At 38.3% G+C, this 21,052-nt stretch overlaps 2 protein-coding genes across 2 annotated transcripts; both read left to right on the plus strand.

Annotated features, from left to right (window-relative positions):
• The first annotated feature begins 4,483 nt into the window (after nt 1–4,483).
• On the plus strand, nt 4,484–6,924 carry hes5.5.S (hairy and enhancer of split 5 gene 5 S homeolog). The gene is made up of 3 exons (XM_018226784.2): nt 4,484–4,797; nt 4,951–5,125; nt 5,477–6,924. Exons 1-3 carry the CDS (start codon nt 4,729–4,731, stop codon nt 5,707–5,709), a joined length of 477 nt encoding a protein of 158 aa, XP_018082273.1. The 5' UTR covers nt 4,484–4,728; the 3' UTR covers nt 5,710–6,924.
• Nucleotides 6,925–11,390: 4,466 nt separating this feature from the next.
• Nucleotides 11,391–13,405, plus strand: hes5.6.S (hairy and enhancer of split 5, gene 6 S homeolog). The gene is made up of 3 exons (XM_018227973.2): nt 11,391–11,701; nt 11,963–12,137; nt 12,458–13,405. The coding sequence occupies exons 1-3, from the start codon at nt 11,633–11,635 to the stop codon at nt 12,682–12,684; spliced, it is 471 nt and encodes a 156-aa protein (XP_018083462.1). The 5' UTR covers nt 11,391–11,632; the 3' UTR covers nt 12,685–13,405.
• Nucleotides 13,406–21,052: the final 7,647 nt, after the last annotated feature.

Consider the following 21,052-nt stretch of genomic DNA (forward strand, 5'->3'; position numbering starts at 1 on the left):
CTGATCCGAATGTTTGGCCCGCAGGGACATCGCCAATTTACTAACAGGCACAGGTGTCACTTCGCTAGTGAAAGAGACAGACGCTAGCGGTCATTCACACTCTATCGCCAGGTGAATTTTCGCTCTGGCGAATGGACATAACTGCGCTAATTCAATGAAATGTGGATTTTACTGAACGTTACCTCTTCCGCCAGCCTTGCCTTCGCCAGCTCAGACCAGGCGAAGTGCATTGGAGTGTATAGATCTTCCTCATTCTTCTGTTACTTACATCATATTTTTTAGTGGAAAAGTCCAAAAAACGCTGGCAACTTGTCCTTCAAAAGTGATAGCCTGCAAAAGTCCTTGAAATTTGTTTTGGGTAACCAGGTTCCCCCATACATTTTCTAACATATGGAACATTAACTTTACAGTGGGCTCATGTGTAGGGCATTATAACAACTCTATTTTCTTCATTAAAGTTCCCTGGACTTGTGTAATGTAATGTATTTGCTGCAACATATATGTCCATTCAACTTTAAATTTCCCGCCATATGCAAATTAACTTGAGCGCAAAACCTCTAGCGAAGTTGCGCTAGGCAGAATGAATGCTAGCGCATCTTTGCTTTCAACTGCTCGCATTGCCGAAATGTCGCCAGCGTTCGGTGCCCACAATGAAACAACGCATTCCAGTGAATTAGTATTGTCTGAGTGAATTGTTGCCTGGCGAAGTGTAGCGATGGCTAAGAATTTTTGCCCTCAAGTAAATCTGCCCCCATGTCAAAATGCCAATAAGATCCTCGCCCAGAGGGATTTACAAACCTGCTCAATATCTGGCTAAATTTCAGCCTAATATTCATGTCCCAGACATGGGCCAATTTGCAGACAACTTGGTCAGTGGGGATCAGTGCATGTATGGCTAAACCTGGAAGCCTAAGTCAGTGATAAATTACAACAAATACATCTGGGGAGAAACAGTGTGCTGGGCTCATGAAATAAAAGGCAGCCCCAGCAAAAGCATTGTGTAAAAAGAAAAGTTAGTACACAGGTGCCTTGTGTCCTACATTGTCACTGGGCTCATCAGTCTGCTTTTACGGCCTTTGGCAAACAAGAAACATCAGGTAAACCAAATTATTTTGGCGGAGCTGATTTAAGCTTCAGTTGAGAAAATATTATACAAAAATGTGTAATTTTCTTATAAATAATGTTATCTCACTGACAAATGGCCAGAGTTGTAGTACCCATCAATGATCTGATGAAAGTGCTTCCCAATAAGGCCTTAATGCACTGATAATCAGGCAGTAGGTTTCAAAAGTGCATTAATATATAAGTGAATGATGAACCAACTACATTCAAACAGAAAATGACATGTGAGACCCTACCCATAGCAAACAGGCAAAACAAAGAAAAACCTAAAAGGCAATTAAAGTCAGAAGGAATGCAACCTTGAATACATTATTTGTTGTGTCATCACCGTTCTTTAAATATGGTTCAAGGTACTTAATTCACACCACTGGGCACGTTCATTGTGCATTTGTTTAGACTTTTTTCCCACACTGTTGCTAGTGCTATAGAGGCTGTATAGTGTATGAGCCTCTCTCCAGCTGTTTCTTTGTTGGCACGTAGTTCAGTAAGACACACTTCCATTGTTCCCTAAGCCCCTCACTGTGGGAAACTCCAACAAACTACCTACTGCAGAGTGTATATTTGTATGGTGCTGACAGCAAGGACAGACACCATTAAATTCCCTTGAGTTTCACTCAAGTTTCACTTGATACTCCTGGCTTCTATTCTTTTGAGTAAATAGCAGGTATTCACACAACACCAAAACCACAAATTATTTCAAAGATATGAAAAAAAGAGAAATATCCTTGGAAGACTTTTTTTTGCATAAAGGAACAATAACAGGAGATAAATATAATATATTAAAATAGATAGAAATACCTTGATTTATATCTGTCGTTAATATTTCAAGTCAATTTAAATCTGTCACACAAGTATTAGCAGATATTGGGTGACAAGTCATGATGAAAATGCCTGAAACTGCATTGTATACAGTAAATGGCTCCTGTCTGTTTGGATGTCTGCATTTTTGAAGAGGTGCTTCCCACAGACTTTGCTGAGTAGCAAAAATAAATTTAAATTACTCTCAACTGCCCTTTTTTGCTCATGACAAAAGAATCAGACTGCTTCCACCACAATAGTGGGCAGAATAATATTGTCTAATGTTTCTGAAGGAGGCCTCATACCCAGCTTTTGAACAAATATAAGAATACATTTAATATATTATTATTATTTTCATGTATTATTACTAGTCATTATTCATTGAATTGTTCCGTTTGATCAGCGAGATTGGCACCCTCAGTACAATTTATGCTTATTCTCTAATTAGCCCCTCAAATATCCAGTCTAAAACCATGACTTGTTTGCAGACATACATTTTATACTAAAGCTTAGTATAAAGCAGTGATCCCCAACCAGTGGCTTGTGAGTGACATTTTGGGTGTTACTCCCAGTGGCCTCAAAGCAGGTGCTTATTTTTTGATTCCTGGTTTGGACACAAGTGGCATAAAAACCAAGTGTACTGCCAAACAGAGCCTCCCGTAGGAATGCCAGTCCACACAGAAGCTTCCAAATGGCCAATCACAGCACTTATTTTGCAGCTCCCGGGAATATTTTTCATACTTGCGTTGCACCCCAACTCTTTTTACATCTGATTGTTGCTCCTAGGTTAAAAAAAAGTTTAGTATAAATAATTCAATAAAATGCTCATGTAGATCAGGGAGGATGAAATTGTTAAGGTTGCAGTAGTAAGAGTGGTAGGTAAACCAAATATAAAGCTGGAGAATAAGAGATATTTCATTGAGCAAGTTACTGTTGCCAGTATTTGATATAGTCAATGCTGCAGTACTTCTATGTTTGCCAAAACAAGAACAGGGTCAGGAACTAACAATGACATGCAAAGGTTCTTTGAAAATCCCATTCGCACTGCATGGGCCTAATTTAAGATCCTAAAGTATCCAAATACATGAAATATGATGATGGCCTGTCTTTGTTGGAATCATTAGCTGGACATTTCACACCAATTCTGTTTTGATTGGGCAACAAGAAGACACTGATAAATGTCCTTTTAAAACTATGGCATTTCATTTGGTAAATTACCAATTGTCCCAGAATGTCAATGCCTGTGTTATGATGACAAATAATCCTTACAGTAGCTGCCCTTTAAAATTATATAAGGGTTATATTCCAGGCATGCACAGTTTGGGGGTTAGTAGTCATAATTTTAGCCACACTTTATATCACATGCAACCATGCAGCTCTTTTAACTGTTAGAAAAACATCACAAAATTAGGCAGCCCCCCATTGACTAAAATCACTTATTTTCTTCCCAGGGCCAGTGCTGCTCTACTCTTTAAAAAAATCAATGGCCAGGGTTACTTTCCAAAAGAGCATTGCACCTCAGTTTTTCTTGCTTCTTCCTGGCACCTTTGCCGTAAAATTCCCTTAAAAAATACTCTGCTGTACATGTGCCTGCACACGGCAGCATCATGTAACAGAAGCAAGAAAGAACTTGGCACAGTGGGTGCCAACTAAAAAAATGGCGCTCTCTGCGATTTTGAGTTTCTTTTAAGGAACACTGGAAACTGTAGTTAAAATTATGGAAGAGCACTGGTTCCAGCAAAAAAAAAAAAAAAAAAATCTAATGTATTATGACTTTTAAAAATCGAAATTATGACTTTTAATCTCATAATTATGAATTTAAATCTCATAATTATGACAATAAAAAGTTGAGATTATGACTTTTAATCTCATAATTATGACTTTAAAAAATCAAAATTATGACTTTTAAACTCTTAATTATGACTTTTAATTTCATAATTATGATTTTAAAAAATTGAATTTATGATTTTTAATCTCATAATTATGATTTTAAAAAGTTGAAGTTATGATATTTAATCTCATAATTATGATTTTTAAACTCATAATTTTGATTTTTAATCTCATCATTATGACTTTAAAAAGTCGAAATTATGACTTTTAATCTCATAATTATGACTTTTAAACTCATATTTATGATTTTTAATATCATAATTATGACTTAAAAAAATCGAAATTATGACTTTTAATCTCACAATTATGACTTTTAAACTCATAATTATGACGAGGCAATGTTAATTTTAGCATCAAACCAAAAGGTATGGATGCACTGTTTCCACAAACCTCTTGATTTGCTTTATTTCAATAGGTTCAGTCTGCAATTAATAATTATTATTCTCTAATAATGGGTTAAATATTACAATTAATGGGGCTACTATTGTATAATATTGTGATACCAAGTATTTTCTCTCTGGGGCCACATATATTCTTGTCCTGTAGAGCAAGCAGGTTTATCACATCAAAAGCCTTTGCTTAATCTTCCATAAAATTGTGGCTTGGAAAAGGACTTTATTCATGTTTCCAGATAGTATCTCAGTGCAAATGTTTCCCACACTTCCCCTCTATCTCACAGCTTGCCTCCTGTTTCCTATATTGTTCAGGGCTCCAGATGCCACCCTTAATGTGACACACGTCTATTGTACCTGCAGGGCTGGGATTGGCTACTGAGTGTGGGAACCTCTGCTCAGCCTGATCCTCACACATTATTATGCAAAGAGAGGAGTATAAAGAGGGGCTGCATCTCCCTGGGATCAGATATCACAGGACACTCTCCCAGCTCCCCAGCTCCATCACATCCACTTACTAAACAGGATGGCTCCTTACAGCGCTAGCAGCATGCTCAATACTGAACACTGTCACAAGGCACAAGGAATAAGAAAGGTATGTTTTTTACTTATATACTCTTGGGAAGGGGATGGCTTTAGTGTTTAATCTCTGTATGAACCTTGAGTATATGGGTCTTTAATAGCACTTGGGCTTCCATCTTATTCCCTAAAAATGGTAACTAACCTGTTGCTGTATTTCATTCCCCAGTTGAGAAAACCAGTGGTTGAGAAAATGAGGAGAGATCGGATTAACAGCAGCATCGAGCAGCTCAGGATGTTACTGGAGAAACAGTTTGAGAAACATCATCTCCCATCCAAACCAGAGAAAGCTGACATTCTGGAGATGGCAGTGAGCTTCCTGCAGCAGCAATTAGTTACCAAATGTAAGTGTCCTTTCCTTACTGTCATCTGAAATTTGGGGGGGGGGGGCTGATCCAAGGGTTGAAATGACTAAACCCAATCTGATGAGAGTTATTAAAGATGACACCTTATAGACAAATTTAGCAATAGGCAGACACTTTTCCATGTTAACTTGCATTAGATCCAATGGATGATATTTGCATCAGGCAGATAAATTATTATAGGGTTTCCTTTTCATATGGCTAACTGCAAATATGGAGGCAACTTGGAGGTTTTTAGCAACTATTTATTTTTAAAAAAACCCTAGTTATAAATAGTGTATAATTTACCTTCAACAGCAAACCTGACCTTTTTCTTATTTTTCTCCATTTCAGGTAAACCGTTATCCAGTCCTGCGTACAAGGAAGGTTACTCAAAATGTCTCCAGGACTCTCTGCAATTCCTCTCCCTCCAGAAACACTCAGAGCTTCAAGGAAAAGTGATGCTGAATTTCCATGAGGATCCTTCTGCTGCACAGAGTTTGAGTCGTACTGGGTCACCTTTTTACCAGACACCTACCAAAGGCACCGCACCACCAGCCAAGCTCCTTTGGAGACCCTGGAACTGAACTGATGGCTCAGGCTGCCTGCCCATTAGCTCATTTACAGCTATGTATGGGAAAAATAAATAATTACTGTAAATTGTTGGAATCCAAGAATATTACAGGATGAAGTCTATGCTAGAGGACAGATATTGCTGTCATAGCATATGGGCTGTGCCTGCCTGAAGGAAGCATATAATAATTATATTGTTATATAATAAGTGGTGTTTGCATTGATAGAAAAGAGTATAATTGTTTTAACTGTGTATATTAGTACACAAAGCAAAGTTTTAAACTTTTTGTATATTACATTGTGTCTGTATCCTTAGTAAGGATTTTGCTTGCTTGGTTATAAATGTATTATGGCTCACATAGGGGAGTCAGAAGTACATGCTGTGTATTGCCACACATTGCGGCATATTTGGGCCTCTCAGAGTCTGGATATTATATGTAACACTACATTGCTAGTGATTTATTATTATATTACCATAAAAGTGCATCTTTAAGATTTCCTACAATGTATGCAATATTTGCAGTATTTAACAGTATAATAACTGTTACATTTTTTAGTACTATGCAGTATTTGCAATATTTAAATGTTATATGTTTTCAGCAATATGCAAAATTTGCCGTATTTAACAGTATAATAACTGTTTAACTTGTAAACTGCAATATTTGCAGTATTTGTGTTATATTTTTAATTAATTTGCAACATTTGCAGTATTTAACAGTATAACTGTTATATTTCTTTGTAATATGCAATATTTGCAGTATTTAACAGCATGCATGTTACATTTCTTTGTAATATGCAAAATTTGCAGTATTTAACAGTGTAACTGCCATATTTCTCTGTAAAATGCAATATTTGCCGTATTTAAGAGTATAATAACTGTTAAACTTGTAAACTGCGATATTTGCAGTATTTGTGTTATATTTTTAATTAATTTGCAACATTTGCAGTATTTAACAGTATAACTGTTATATTTCTTTGTAATATGCAACATTTGCAGTATTTAACAGCATGCATGTTATATTTCTTTGTAATATGCAATATTTGCTGTATTTAACAGTGTAACTGCCATATTTCTCTGTAAAATGCAATATTTGCAGTATTTAACAGTACATTACCTGTTAGAGATATTAGTGATATGTAATATTTGCAAACTACTTGATGGATTGTTTCCATATAAAGATCATACATGTATGAATGATCTTGCCTGTTAATAAAATTATTTATCTGAATAAATTTTGTTTTTCTCTGTTCTGTTAGCATATACGGAACAGGAGTAGATATATCACAGGAATAATCCATGTAATACTAATAAAGGTGCCAGAGTGTTCTTCCATGAGTATTGCTGGGTGTGTTCACTTAACATTGTGTTAAGTAGAACTGTTCAGTCTATGGTCCTTTAGCTGTTGTTGAACTATACTGGCACACCCCTGACAACTGTTGGTGTATTAAGGGAGTTGTATTGTTGTATTTCAACACCTAAAAGGTTACCAGCTGAGTTAGCTATCATACATATCAATGGTTTATAATAGAGTGTTACTATAGGCACCATCTCTCCCTACTATACCTGCTATCCTACAACTACAGTCCCTTCCCAGAGACTATTATCTCAATGTTACTATAAACACTGTGTTTGCCTAGTATACCTGCTATTCCACAGCCACACTCCCTTCCCAGAGACTATTATCCCCATTGCTACTGCAGGAACCATCTCTCTCTACTATATTAACTATCCCACTGCCATAATCACTTCATAGAGGTTAGTATCTCCTAAATATTCTATTATACCCTAAATATACCACTAAAGGCACATCTCCAACTACTATGTTTACTTTCCAACTAGCAGACCCTCTTATATTTTCCCCACTATGGCTATAGGAGCTGCTGCATAACCTGTATGTACATTTAGTGATGAATATGCTTTGTGCTAATATTTCTTTTCTGTATTGCTTTGTGGGGCTCAGAGCAGCCCTTAGTGGTGATCTAAAAGACACTTGCTTCCAAGGGAATGATGCGCTCTGCTCCTGCCACCAGATAGAATATGCTATGGGCCTCCCCACACTCATCACCTTGGATAAAGCAATACCTAAGACAGACAGCACTATATTCAAAGGGATATGACTATGAAGATTTTCATTCAGGTCATGGTATAAGGGGTAAAAGGGCTAGCCACAGGTCCCTCTGCTCTGAAATAAAATGCAAAGGCTTGTGGCTATTCTGTAACAACAGAAGGCAGTGTGAAAAATGCAATAAAAATGGCAGATTGTAGATTTTGTTGCATTTTGCATACTACCTTCTGTAACATAAATGACCCCAAGTGAATGATAAGGATACAGCTTAGGTCAGGGGCAAATGGTGTGATCTACTCTACTCTTGTCAGGACCAGTACCGCCGGGAGCGCCCGTCAGCGCGTCTTCCCTTCCCGGAGGTCGCGGAGAATTCAAGACTCAAACCCCAGAGACAGGAACATTAAACTTTATACTTAGATTTTGGGAAACCAGTAAAAAAATAAAAGATGGAAAGTTATTGAAAAAAGTCTTTATATCTGGTGAACAATCTGAAAACAATTTAACTCAAAAAAGTGTTTGGAAGGTGAACAACCCCTTTAAGGTATGAAGATCCAAATTAAGAAAAGATCCATTATCAGGAAAACCCCAGAATCCGCCATTCTGAATAAAAGGTCCCACACCTGTATTTCTTAATTCATTATTATTATAAATATCCACTAGCTGCAAGTATGGGTCCCCAAAGCCCTGCATTGTTAATGCACATACAAATTTAGTTGTGTTGGTGGATAGAATTGGTTGGATTGTGACATTGGCATCTCGGTGCAATAAGAATGTAGCCCAGCACAAAATGTAGTACTAGACAGGCCAATGGGCCTTTAGTTATACCCCTGCTCATGGAAATATTTTTTTTTTGTTATTTATAACCTTAGTTTCACTATCATTGATATGAGCCAATAGAGCCTAATCAAATGTTGGTTCACAGACCAAGTGCTTAAAACCTTTTTGCTTGCATAGAACAAAGAGGTTGGTTAATCCTGCCATATATGCAGTACTATAAAACAGTAAAATAAGTCTTTATTATTCAGTATTTGCAAGTAAAATAGTATTGTTTAATGTTTTCTTTCAGCTAAAATAATTTTTACTTCTTTATTTTTTGCTTATATATGAGAGAAATGACATTTGATATTTCAATTCATATTTAAATCATGAACCATCTTATATAAATATAAATATAGCCATAGCACACACTCAGATCATCGGGAAGTATATTTATTTACAAATTCAGTCAAAATTACTATCATGGCCTTTGCAGACAAAGCCCCGAAGCAATGTTCTCCCCCACTGCTTTCACACCAGGGTGTAAGTTTGGACCTGTGCTGGCTGCCCAGCCACATCTCATTTTCTTTGATGTTACAGGTAATGAAGTCACATTAAGGTGCCAGAGATTTAGCTGCATTTATAGCCTGAGAACCCAGCCAAAGGTTTGACACTGTGGGTGGAGGCTGAACTTGAGTATAGATGCCTTATGTAGATTACAAAAGTGTGTCAGTCTAGGCAATAAAGCATTTGATTGTACCAATGATAAAAAAAGACCTACACATTTATAAAGTTTGCTGTTTCTTACTAGAAAGGCAGTTATTGTGGGTTTCTATTTGTATTTATCATTACTGCCAATAATCAGTGCAGATCCACAGTATTTTGCCCATCTTTTAGGACTAATCAAAATGCCTGTGATGCCATTGAAAACATTGAACTAGATCCGCTAAAGCTTAGGCAGAATAATGTTGCAGTGCTTAGCATTGACTGGAATGGGGGATTGCATATTGTCCCCCTACTTACTTGGGTTTCCTTATGGTCATCCAGTTTCCTCATATACTCCAAAATTGACACTTATATGGGTTTGATAAGATCATAATACACATGATATTTTGTTCACCACTCTACTTTTAGGGCTATTCCACACGGGGAGATAGCGACGCGTTTGCGGTCGCGGCGACAAAGCGCCGCGACAGTCGCCGCGACCGGCGCAGGCGACAGTTTTGTATGGGCGCCTATGTAAAAACGCCTGTGCTAACCACACGAGGCGATGCGCTTTTCAACAGTCGCCTGAAAATGCCTCGCCAGGCTTTTTCAGGCGACTGTTGAAAAGCGCATCGCCTCGTGTGGTTAGCACAGGCGTTTTTACATAGGCGCCCATACAAAACTGTCGCCTGCGCCGGTCGCGGCGACTGTCGCGGCGCTTTGTCGCCGCGACCGCAAACGCGTCGCTATCTCCCCGTGTGGACTAGCCCTTAGAGGCATTCAAAATTCTCCCCACCCAAAAACAAATTACCAGCTACTTTCAAAGACAGAACTTTCCCATTTATTTTTATGGAAGGCAAAATAGACTGGGAAGTTAATTTTGACCCAAGCAGGATTCCAAATATTTCAGCAGATAATTAAAGCATGATAATACATACTAGACTAAACTTGCTTTAAAAATGTAATTATCAATTTAATATTTCTGACAATACAGTAAGAAAGGCAAAGCAGCATTTGTGTTATCACATTTTAAACACAGAAGGGGCACATTTACTTAGGTCCCAATGTTTGCTTCGGAAAACTTCACCATGCTTCACGCAACTACGTCAGACGTTAATTTGCTACTAGTGATGGGCAAATAAATTCTCCTGGCGCAAATTTGCGGCGAATTTCCACGTTTCGCTGGTGGTAAATAAATTTTCAAAACTCGCGGCCTCAAAAAAAATTTGGACGTGTCTGAAGTCATAATTGACACGCATCAACACTATTCAAGACGCCCATTGACTTTAACACCGGCGTCAAAATTGACACAAGCGTCTTTTCAGACGCGCGTCCAAAATTGACGTGGGCGTAAATTTTTGAGTTTCACAAATTTGTCTCTAATTTTTCATGAATTTTTCACTGCTTTGAATTTGAATTTTCCGGCGGAGTGAAATGGGAGAAATTCGCCCATCACTATTCACTACACCTATTTATCAAAATGTGACAATTCGTCACAACAGATAAACACTGGCGTATATTCGCTAGCAAAAATTAATCAGCGTGAAAGTTTCTTAACAAATTTTCTCTAGTGTTACCTTCTTCCTAGTGAAACTTCGTTAACATACTTAAGATTGTCAATTTAAATATGGCAGCTACTGTACATACAAGTCATAAGTATGTATATATTAGTGATGTTGGTGAAATTGCTGGTAGTGGCCACTTATTAAAAATGTCCAAGGAAGCAAATGTGTCATGAGCTTTAAATGGCTAAAAAGGTGTAAATAACAAATATGTAACAGTTACAACTTCAAACATAATCAGTTTATACATAATCCCTTATCCCACATTAAAATATGAGTGTTTTTCTTTCTTTATGACTTTTTTTGAATGCAGGATATGATGTCAATGACATAGTCATGTTGAGGATGTAGCCTTATCTTAATAAATTGCCTGGTAGAAACAGACGAAGTAGACTTTGGCGAAAAGGGTAATATATTGGAAATTTGCACTTTGATAAATTTGCGGATTAACAATCGTTCGCCTGAGCAAAAATTCACATGGCAAAAGAGGGCAAAACGTCTTTATGCCATGTGTGTTTATAAGATACTGTAACTTCATGGAGCAAGAATCATTTCTTTTAAATAGTATCTCAGTGCAAGTGTTTCCCACACTTCCCCTCTATCTCACAGCTTGCCTCCTGTTTCCTATATTGTTCAGGGCTCCAGATGCCACCCTTAATGTGACACACGTCTATTGTACCTGCAGGGCTGGGATTGGCTACTGAGTGTGGGAACCTCTGCTCAGCCTGATCCTCACACATTATTATGCAAAGAGAGGAGTATAAAGAGGGGCTGCATCTCCCTGGGATCAGATATCACAGGACACTCTCCCAGCTCTCCGGCTCCATCACATCCACTTACTAAACAGGATGGCTCCTTACAGCGCTAGCAGCATGCTCAATACTGAACACTGTCACAAGGCACAAGGAATAAGAAAGGTAAGTTCTACTTATTAATTGTAACTTTATTAGGCTCTATATACTCTGGGGAAGGCCTGTGGCTTTAAACATTATATGTGGAAAACAGAAGTACATGGATCTTATTACAGATCTAAAACAAGTCTTTCTAGTTGGTGAAATAATTGGACTGTAAAAGGTTTTTGGTGAGCACAGCAGTTTACAATAGGCAGCACTTTAACTTGGGCATCCATCTGATTCCCTATGAACGGTTGCTTACCTGTGTTGTATTTCCTTCCCCAGATGAGAAAACCAGTGGTTGAGAAAATGAGGAGAGATCGGATTAACAGCAGCATCGAGCAGCTCAGGATGTTACTGGAGAAACAGTTTGAGAAACATCATCTCCCATCCAAACCAGAGAAAGCTGACATTCTGGAAGTGGCAGTGAGCTTCCTGGAGCAGCACATGGCTTCCAAATGTAAGTGTCCTTTCCTTACTGTCAGGAGCGTAACTATAGAGGAAGCAGACCCTGCGGCTGCAGGGGGGCCCAGGAGGTATAGGGGCCCCATGGCCCCTAATTCATATAAAATTTCAATAAATATTGGAGAAACAAGTCAACCCCAAAACATTTTGGGGGCCTGAAAAATAATTTGCTGTGGGGCCCAGTAATATATAGTTACGCCACTGCTTACTGTCACCTGCAGATGGGGGAATGGGTTTCCTTGTAGAAATGATCATGGAACAAAAAACATGCAAGATTTATAACAAACCTAATAATGTTCCTCTTTTCCTCCACAGATGCACAATCATCCAGCCCAGCTCACACAGAAGGCCACTCTATAAGTCTCCAGGACTCTCTGCATTTCGTCTCTCCAAAGAAACACTCACAGTTTTCAGAAAATCTTCTACACAATTTCTATGAGGATCATTCTGTGGCAGTCAGTCCTCCTCTATCACCTTTGTATCAGACCCCCACCAAATGCACAACACCTGGGGCCAGCAAAGTGCTATGGAGACCCTGGTAGACATTTAATGAACGTTCTGAGCATCACCTTCAACTCCAGGACATCCTGCAGGCTGGTGGTTTACTTGATGGTTTACTTTGACTATGTAATAGAACAAGTGGTTACTGTAATGGTGCAACACCAAAGCTATTCTGTAGCTGTATGAATTATATCCAGGCAATGTCTGGTGCTTTTTTATGTGTCAGTAAGGACACTTTCCTAAGTGATATGAATTGTCATTATTATATAATAATATGCTTATGGCACTGACCTCAAAGTACAATAGATGCTTTAAGAAGAGGTCAAAGCTTATAGATACTGAACAGAAGCGCAAACGTATCTATATTTTACAATATCTGTATCCTCAGTGAGGAGAAAACATATTCCTAAATTTGGGTTAGGAAGCAAAACGGTGAAACTAGATTGCTAGTTATGACTTATATTCTACTATGTGGTATACTATGTTCTTTAATTCCCAGCACCCTAACCATCCTAAAGGGTTGCTGGGAGTTGTAGTTTCTTACAGTATTTGGATAATTGTTATCTCTGTGCTGTGAAGAACATTTGTGAATTTGTAATTCATTTCCTACAATGTATGCAGTTTTATTGCACTTATTGGTATATTATATAGATATATAAGTTATGCAATATTTGCAAGTTATATTTGTGCCTGAATGTTAAATGTATGCCTTTATTTAAAATGCTGCCAATGGCATTTCAATAAATTGATTTTTTGAAAAGATGAATTTATTTTTCTCTTCTGGCTAATTATATGTCCCATAAGACTGTACAATTTTTTTTATATTTAAAGGTGAAATATAATTGATGGAAAGAACATTATACTCCATTTATACATATAAGGGGGTTGCCATATAGCTTACCAAGGCATATTTCCATAGACTTCTGTAGAACAGTTACGAGGGGTATAACGATAGAGGAAGCAGGATGTATAGGGGCCCCATGAGGCCCTAGTTCATATACAGTTTCAATAAATATCGGTAAAACAATAATTTGCTGTGGGGCCCAGTAATGTCTAGTTACACCATTGACAGTTACTATTAATGTTACCACTAGAGGTGCTGTTCTACTAATGCCTAAGAAGTGTCAGAATCTACTTTTTATAATGCTTTAGCCATTCCCCTTAATTATTACAAGAAGCAAACTGTATAATTCTTTGGACAGTCTATAATTTCAATTGCAAATCTCAAGGTAAAATTACACTGAATGGGTAATTAATTTACATTATTTAAATATATCATTCACCATATTCTTACATTCACCATACACTGCCAGTCTGCAAGTGCTGCTGCACTTCACTATACTCTAATAGAGGATGATGGAAGTTGTAGTTCAGAATATATAGGTCTAACCAAGAAAGCTATATCACATATATACTGTAGATAATCTGGCAAAATAATCACAATATTTAAGGCAATGTTCTACAACATATAAAATGTATTTATGTATCCTGATTTCCTGGATATAATTTTTTTTCTGCTTATTCCCACATCTCATTATTGGGTGACTGTCACTAGTATTTGTCAGACATAACTTTCAGACAATTGCTGTTATGGCCAAAGTATTGCCTGATTTGTTCTTTTACTACTGTATTTAAACTGAATGGTTAGTTGCAGGTCAGGAGATAGAGCCGTATGATTGTGCATACGATACAAGACTAAAATCTGCATGTTTATAGCCAGCTTTACAGATACAGGACTGGTTTGCCACTTATTTAGAGAAGACTTTCACTGGTACACAGGATTTTTAGCTGCAGGGCAAGCCCTTGCAATTTTTTAATGCAGTGCAGGTGCAACGTTTCAGGGCCACGCCCATTTGTTGCACCTGCCCTGCATTAAAAAATTGCAAGGGCTTGCCCTGCAGCTAAAAATCCTGTGTGCCAGTGAAAGTCTTTTCTATGGAATTTTGAGGTGGCCGAAGCCTCTATCGTTGTGCACCAGGTGATTAATACTTGAAGGGTGGTGTTGGTGTGCGGTTAACCGAAATTCCTTGATTGCCACTTATTTAGTCACAGTTCCAAGAAAGTGTATATAGTATCAATAGTTCTACTATAGATAGCTTGATCATATCCTTTCCAGTTCCATCTGCTATTCGTGCTAAAGAGTCATGCCATCTGGTGAAGTTCTCCATGATATTAGAGACATCTAGCTACAGGCTTTGGGAGGCTATACCAGGACCAAGAGTTTATTGTGAAAGTGTCTTTAATTTATTTAGCACATCAGATAAGACCTAATTTACCTGGGTTTTCATTTGTATCTAGGAGAACAAAGAGGCATTCCCTCCAAATCAGAAACTCCAGTTGCTTTAGACTTAATTCTACTATACATCATTCACCATAACTCAATATGATTTTGGAAACCATTGATTAGATCAGTGATCCCCAACCAGTGGCTCATGCAGGGGCGCTCCGCCAATGAGGCGAGTTGAGGCACTCGCCTCAGGCGGCAGCACCCCCTGGTTGCCAGGGGCGGCAAATATGGCGCTCTTGGTAACCCGGAAATTCAGCTCTTCTAGTGCAGAGAGTGCAATTGTGTTCTCTGCACTAGCGACGTGGACCCCCTGACCCCCATCCGGCGCTGAAGATGAGGGACGTGGGGAGGCGGGGGGGCGGCAAAAACTAAGGCCACCTCGGGCGGCAAATTGGGTAGGATCGCCCCTGGGCTCATGAGCAACATGTTGCTCTCCGGCCCCTTGGATGTTGCTCCCAGTAGCCTCAACTCAGGTGTTTCTTTTTGAATTTCTGACTTAAAGGAAAGATTTTATTGCATAAGAATCATGTGTACTGCCTAACAGGTAGTCAATCAAATCCAATATTTTGCGCCCCTATGATTTTTTTGCATGATTATGTTGCTCTCCAACAATTTTTACATTTAAGTTGTGGCTCACAGTAAAAAAAAAAGTTGGGGACCTTTGGATTAGATGGTCTGTTTGATGCTGTATATCAGTCTGGACTCCACCAGGGCCCTCTATATGTAGGAGCCCCAGCAATCGCTATAACTGCTTTATCTCTTGTTAAGGTGGCCATAGATGCATGAATACAGTATTATTGTCCAAAACAAAGATTTGATGTGTGTATGTCGGGAGATGACCTGACTGATATCGCCAAAAGACTTGGATATTTGTCAGCTCATTGATTGGCCAGGACGGAAAATTCTGATCACTGACCAGGGTTTACTGCTGAATCTTTAGATACAGGTAGAAATATGTTTGTTTCTACCTGTATATCTGATTCAGCTCTAAGTGTGAAAATAATACGAACAATGGAAAAATTGCAGAAAAAATCTTAACTGTTGTGTATATGGCCACCTTAAAAGGGTTATGTTATTATATCTGGTTGCTAGAGTCCAAATTATCCTAGCAACCATACATTGGTTTGAATTAGAGACTGGAATATGAATAGGAGAGAACCTGAATAGAGAGATGAGTAATAAAAAGTAGCAATAACAATACATTTGTTGCCTTGCAGAGAACTTGTCAGTTACCCCCATTTAATAGCTGGAAGGAGTCAGAAGAAGAAGAAGGCAAATAAATCAAATATTGTTAAAAAAAATAAAAATAAAGGCCATTTGAAAAGTTGCTTAGAATTAACATAACATGCTAAAAGTTAGCTTAAATGTGAACCACCCCTTGAAGGCCTCTCCTTGTGTAATAATTGCTTAAAATGTGCTTTCTACTGAAATCACATTTTAAGCAATTATTACACAATATTTTTGTTGCTGTTCAAGTAAAAAAAAATCAAAGTATGTTTCTATTTTGCTTTTAATTTTTGAGAAATATTCCTGGGCTCTGTACTATTTGGTTACACGAATAAGCCAGGAGTATCGAGTGAAACTCAAGTGAATTTAATGGTGTCTGTCCTTGCTGTCAGCACCATACAAATATACACTCTGCAGTAGGTAGTTTGTTGGAGTTTCCCACAGTGAGGGGCTTAGGGAACAATGGAAGTGTGTCTTACTGAACTACGTGCCAACAAAGAAACAGCTGGAGAGAGGCTCATGCACTATACAGCTTCTATAGCACTAGCAACAGTGTGGGAAAAAAGTCTAAACAAATGCACAATGAACGTGCCCAGTGGTGTGAATTAAGTACAATGTAATAGTATCTGTCAGAAGTCACTGCTAAAAACAGTGAGAACTAAAGGGGAACTAAAGCTCCCAACAAATAATGGTTAAAAGGTTTTCATCACTGAATAGGTTCCTATACTGCAGGAGCCCTAAAGAAATGCAAAGGGTTGTTTTTCAGTTCAGTTGTTTTCAGATTGTTCACCATAAACAAAGACTTTTTTCAATTGGGTTTCCAAAAGTGACCTTTTAAGTTCCTTTCTCCGGCAGCTCAGTGATCTAGGAGCAGTCTGAACTGTTACAATTTGCTACATTTAGTTCATGCTATTAGTTGATTTTTCAGTATATGTGGAATATTAGCAACTATTCTATCAATTCTAACCGCTGCCTTTAATGAAACTCTGGGATAACAAAAGATAACAACTGTATCAACTAAATGTATCAATTTAAAACAGTAAAATAGTCGGCGACCCCCCCCCCCTTCCCTGATCTGCTTTATAAGGTGAAAAATGAAACCTTACACTTCAATATTAAAAAAACGGACACAAATAGGAAGCAATTCGAAAAATACTTTATTTCTGGTGAAGAATCTGAAACCAACTGAACTAAAAAAAAAAAAAGGATTTGAAGGTGAACAGCCCCTTTAAGAGAAATTTACTACCTTCAGCTTAAGTCTGGCTATCTACATTGGGCCTGAGTGTTCCCTATAACAGGGGATAAAAATAAAGTACCATCAATATAGCTCAGTGCTTATTACTGCCTCTGTATCACCTTGAAGAAATAGTATCCCTGTAACTATTTCCCATGTTTTACTGTTTAATGGAATTAAAATAGGTTGAATGCATGTTATATGAACAAAATGAACCGTTCATTTAACCATTGCCGCTCACTACCTCTTTAATACATTTGGTTGTTTAGAGCAATGAACTTGCACCCTCAGCTATAATAGAGTCACAGCCCAGGTTAACAAATTGAAATACTAAAGATTTGAGCTCAGAAAAACTTAATGGGACTCCGACAATTTTATTTTGTCTGTTCTCCTCATTGTCATACACTTTGGGTGGCATGTAAATTACAGGTATTGAGGAGCTGAAGAACTGACCTTCAAGTGCCCCGGGCCTAACAAAGTGGGAGAGGTGTAGGTGCTGTGCATCTTTCTGTACTTATCAGTACTGTGTTTGCTCTTTTTAGTTTAGATTAGATTTAGTTATTCTAGTCTAGCAGTGGCATAATTAGAAGTAACTGTATCCCACAGCAAAATCATTTTAGAGCAACTCTAAACTTTGGGGACAAGATATTTTTCAGTAACCAATATTGACAGTGTGCCCACTGGGCCTTTTATATCTCCTGGACCCCCATTAGTTGTAGGGTGCACCACTATAATTATGCCGGTTTAATCTAGCTTTTGCCACATGGTGTGCTAGTTATCTTATATACTTTACATTCATGGGCCAAATAATAATACAAAGATTGTGCCATACAAAGAAGTCAGTCACATGCTCATGTGAGAAGGAAGGAAGTTTCAAATAGGAATATAAATACTGTAGGCTTATCACACACAATATCATTGCCAATGTCTATATCTTGTGTGCCCAGTCTGAAGGTCTGAAGGTCAGACTCCTTTGATGGGCTAGTGGGGAAACTTTTCTGAGCATATTCACAAGAATATCATTTGACACTTCCCTTCTTTCCCCTCCAATGAGATACACAAAACATCAGGTTTCAGATGTACTCTCCTAAGCACCTCCATTGAGTTAAGGGCTCAGTAAATACTGGAGGCGATACCGTTTCAGGCAGGTGTTCGTGTGCATGGACAGCGGTTGAACAAACATGATTTTGGGAGCGGTGTGAGAGTCTGGGTTTCTTGGAGTTTCCCACACTAGTTCAATGCTTTCAGCTGCACAACAAAAGAAGTGTGCCATACTATATGCCTCATTAGCACTGTGCTTTGACCTCACAGTGTATTACACTGAAATCCAACTCTGAGCACCATCTGGATTGGGCTTTTGCTTCACATCAGCCACCGGTGATCCTTGAGAAAGTATTCAAATGAAATAGGCTAGAGAAATAAAATAGCCCTGTGAATTCTCTGTCCTGTTTAAGGAAACAAGAGCACATACATTGCATCTTGGGTCATTTACAACTAGGAAGGCAGCTGTAAATGCACACTGCCTTCATCTATACCTGAATTGCTGAAGGTCTCTGTTCTCTACTTTAGGACAGAGATCTATTTGACAGCCTTGTACCCATGAGGGGTCTTGCTCTTATGTCCTAATAATTTTTTCAATTTTTTAATTGATTGGTTCATTATTTTTGGGGATACTCACATTTTCCTTTTTTGAAATGTTGTCTTGGACCTACACCCTAGGACTGGGGTGAATTGTGAGTATACTCTCTATGATTAACTTCAATATTTGATTTAGAATTATTGATTATTTTGGAGTAGTACCTATACATATATATATTTCCTTGGCATCAACACAAATCATATTACTATACCTCCTCCTACTCCCTAATTTGTGCCTAATTCAGACAAAGATGTTAGGGAGCAGTGATGGTGCTGGCGTCTCATACCACATTTTTCTGGAGTGAGTTGCAAATTGCCCCTTAGTACTCTTGTTCTACTGTCTAGAGCAGGGGTCCCCAACCTTTTTTACACGTGAGTCACATTCAAAAATAAAAAGAGTTGGGGAGCAAGACAGGCATACAAAAACTTCCTGGGGTGCCAAATAAGGCCTGTGATTGGCTATTTGATAGCCCCTATGTGTATTGTCAGCCTACAGGAGACTCTTTTTGGCACTAAACAGGATTTTTATGCAGCCAAAACTTACCTCCAAGCCTGGAATTCAAAAATTAGCTTGTCTGCATAAATAAACCTTTTATCTTTAAGGTTATACTATAAGGGTAAGAGCACATAAGCAGATTCAGGGAGATTAATCACTTTGGGCGACTTTGGAAAACAAAATACTCCGAGTGCAATCCCACCGGCAATTTACATTTTAGCCAGCGGGAAGGCAGGGGAGGCAGGGGAGTCGCCCTAAATATAAGGAGATTTGTTGCCAGTCAACTAATCTCCCCGAATCTGAGTGTGTGCCCTGACCCTTACTGTTGGCAACAGCTCCCAGCACACAGTGAAAAACACACAACCATGCAACAACCAATTTTCAATCAAAGAAGCGAATTTGAAGCAATTTCAAATAATCAGTTGATCCAATGCTTGAGGGGATACTGGGAAATGTAGTTTAGTATAGCCTGGGGGGGGGGCATGTAAAAGGCCCATGCATGACATTCATTGTCTAAGGGAATGTGTCCTTGGGTTCTTTAACTTTGCTTTGATGTGTGGTGTGTTATTATGTCTTTCCCCAGAGGATGAAGGGAATGATAATTGATTTAAGTTTGTTTTGTGGGTCTGTACACATGAGAAATTACATCAATACTGAATGCAGAAGAAAAACTGTCTTGATCGGTCATGGCAACTGGCAAATAGCATAGATAAACTGCCCCTAGGGCTGATGGCACACATGGCAATTTTCAGCTGGCTGAAAAGCAAACCAAATCAACTCCAGTAGCTCCCTTTGACTTGCATTGGAAACAACTTAAAGTTTAAGTATGTACTGGGCCTTTTTTTTTGCCAAAAATCCCTTGCTACATTATTTTCAGGCTAAAAACTTACAAGCTGCTTGCTCATAGCAGCAGGTGCAACATTTTGTAGATCATGAGATTAAAATTCTGGGGAAATAACTGTAGTAATGAAGGTAGTGGCAGACTGTAACCATCTTTGCCAGTACTGTAAAGTGCACAAAGGATCAACTGACAAAAAAAAGTTAATTCATCTTTATTCACCAGTTATTCTTATCCAGAACTTGTTTTCTTTAAATCAAAACAGGGATGCAGACCCTACAGTGCTGGAGAGTACCTGATAGTATAGGGGGCCCAGTGGGTTCTTGACTGCAAAAGTTCTTCCAAAAGTTTAAGAGGACTCTAAAATAATTTTGCAATGCGGCCCAGAAACTTCTAATTATACCACTAGGTCTACACCAGCCCAAATAGGCACAATATGGTTGATCAGTTAATTCATGAGCAGCTGATTACAGCCTGTTCTAGATCATGTACATGCATAGTCCTTTATTCCAGGGACCAAACAGTCTCATTGGTGCTGTTTTGATAATCATGTGTGTGTCCAAAATGCTGGCTACGTGTTTGTTTTGACCAAGCTATTATATCATAGGACAATTAACTCATGCAAAGATTAAGATGAGGTGTTTGTTATTTCCTGTGTTATAGAATAAGGTAAATCCATGTACCGAGAA

The sequence above is a fragment of the Xenopus laevis genome, chromosome 7S (assembly GCF_017654675.1).
Source record: "Xenopus laevis strain J_2021 chromosome 7S, Xenopus_laevis_v10.1, whole genome shotgun sequence".
NCBI classification, from domain to species: domain Eukaryota; kingdom Metazoa; phylum Chordata; class Amphibia; order Anura; family Pipidae; genus Xenopus; species Xenopus laevis.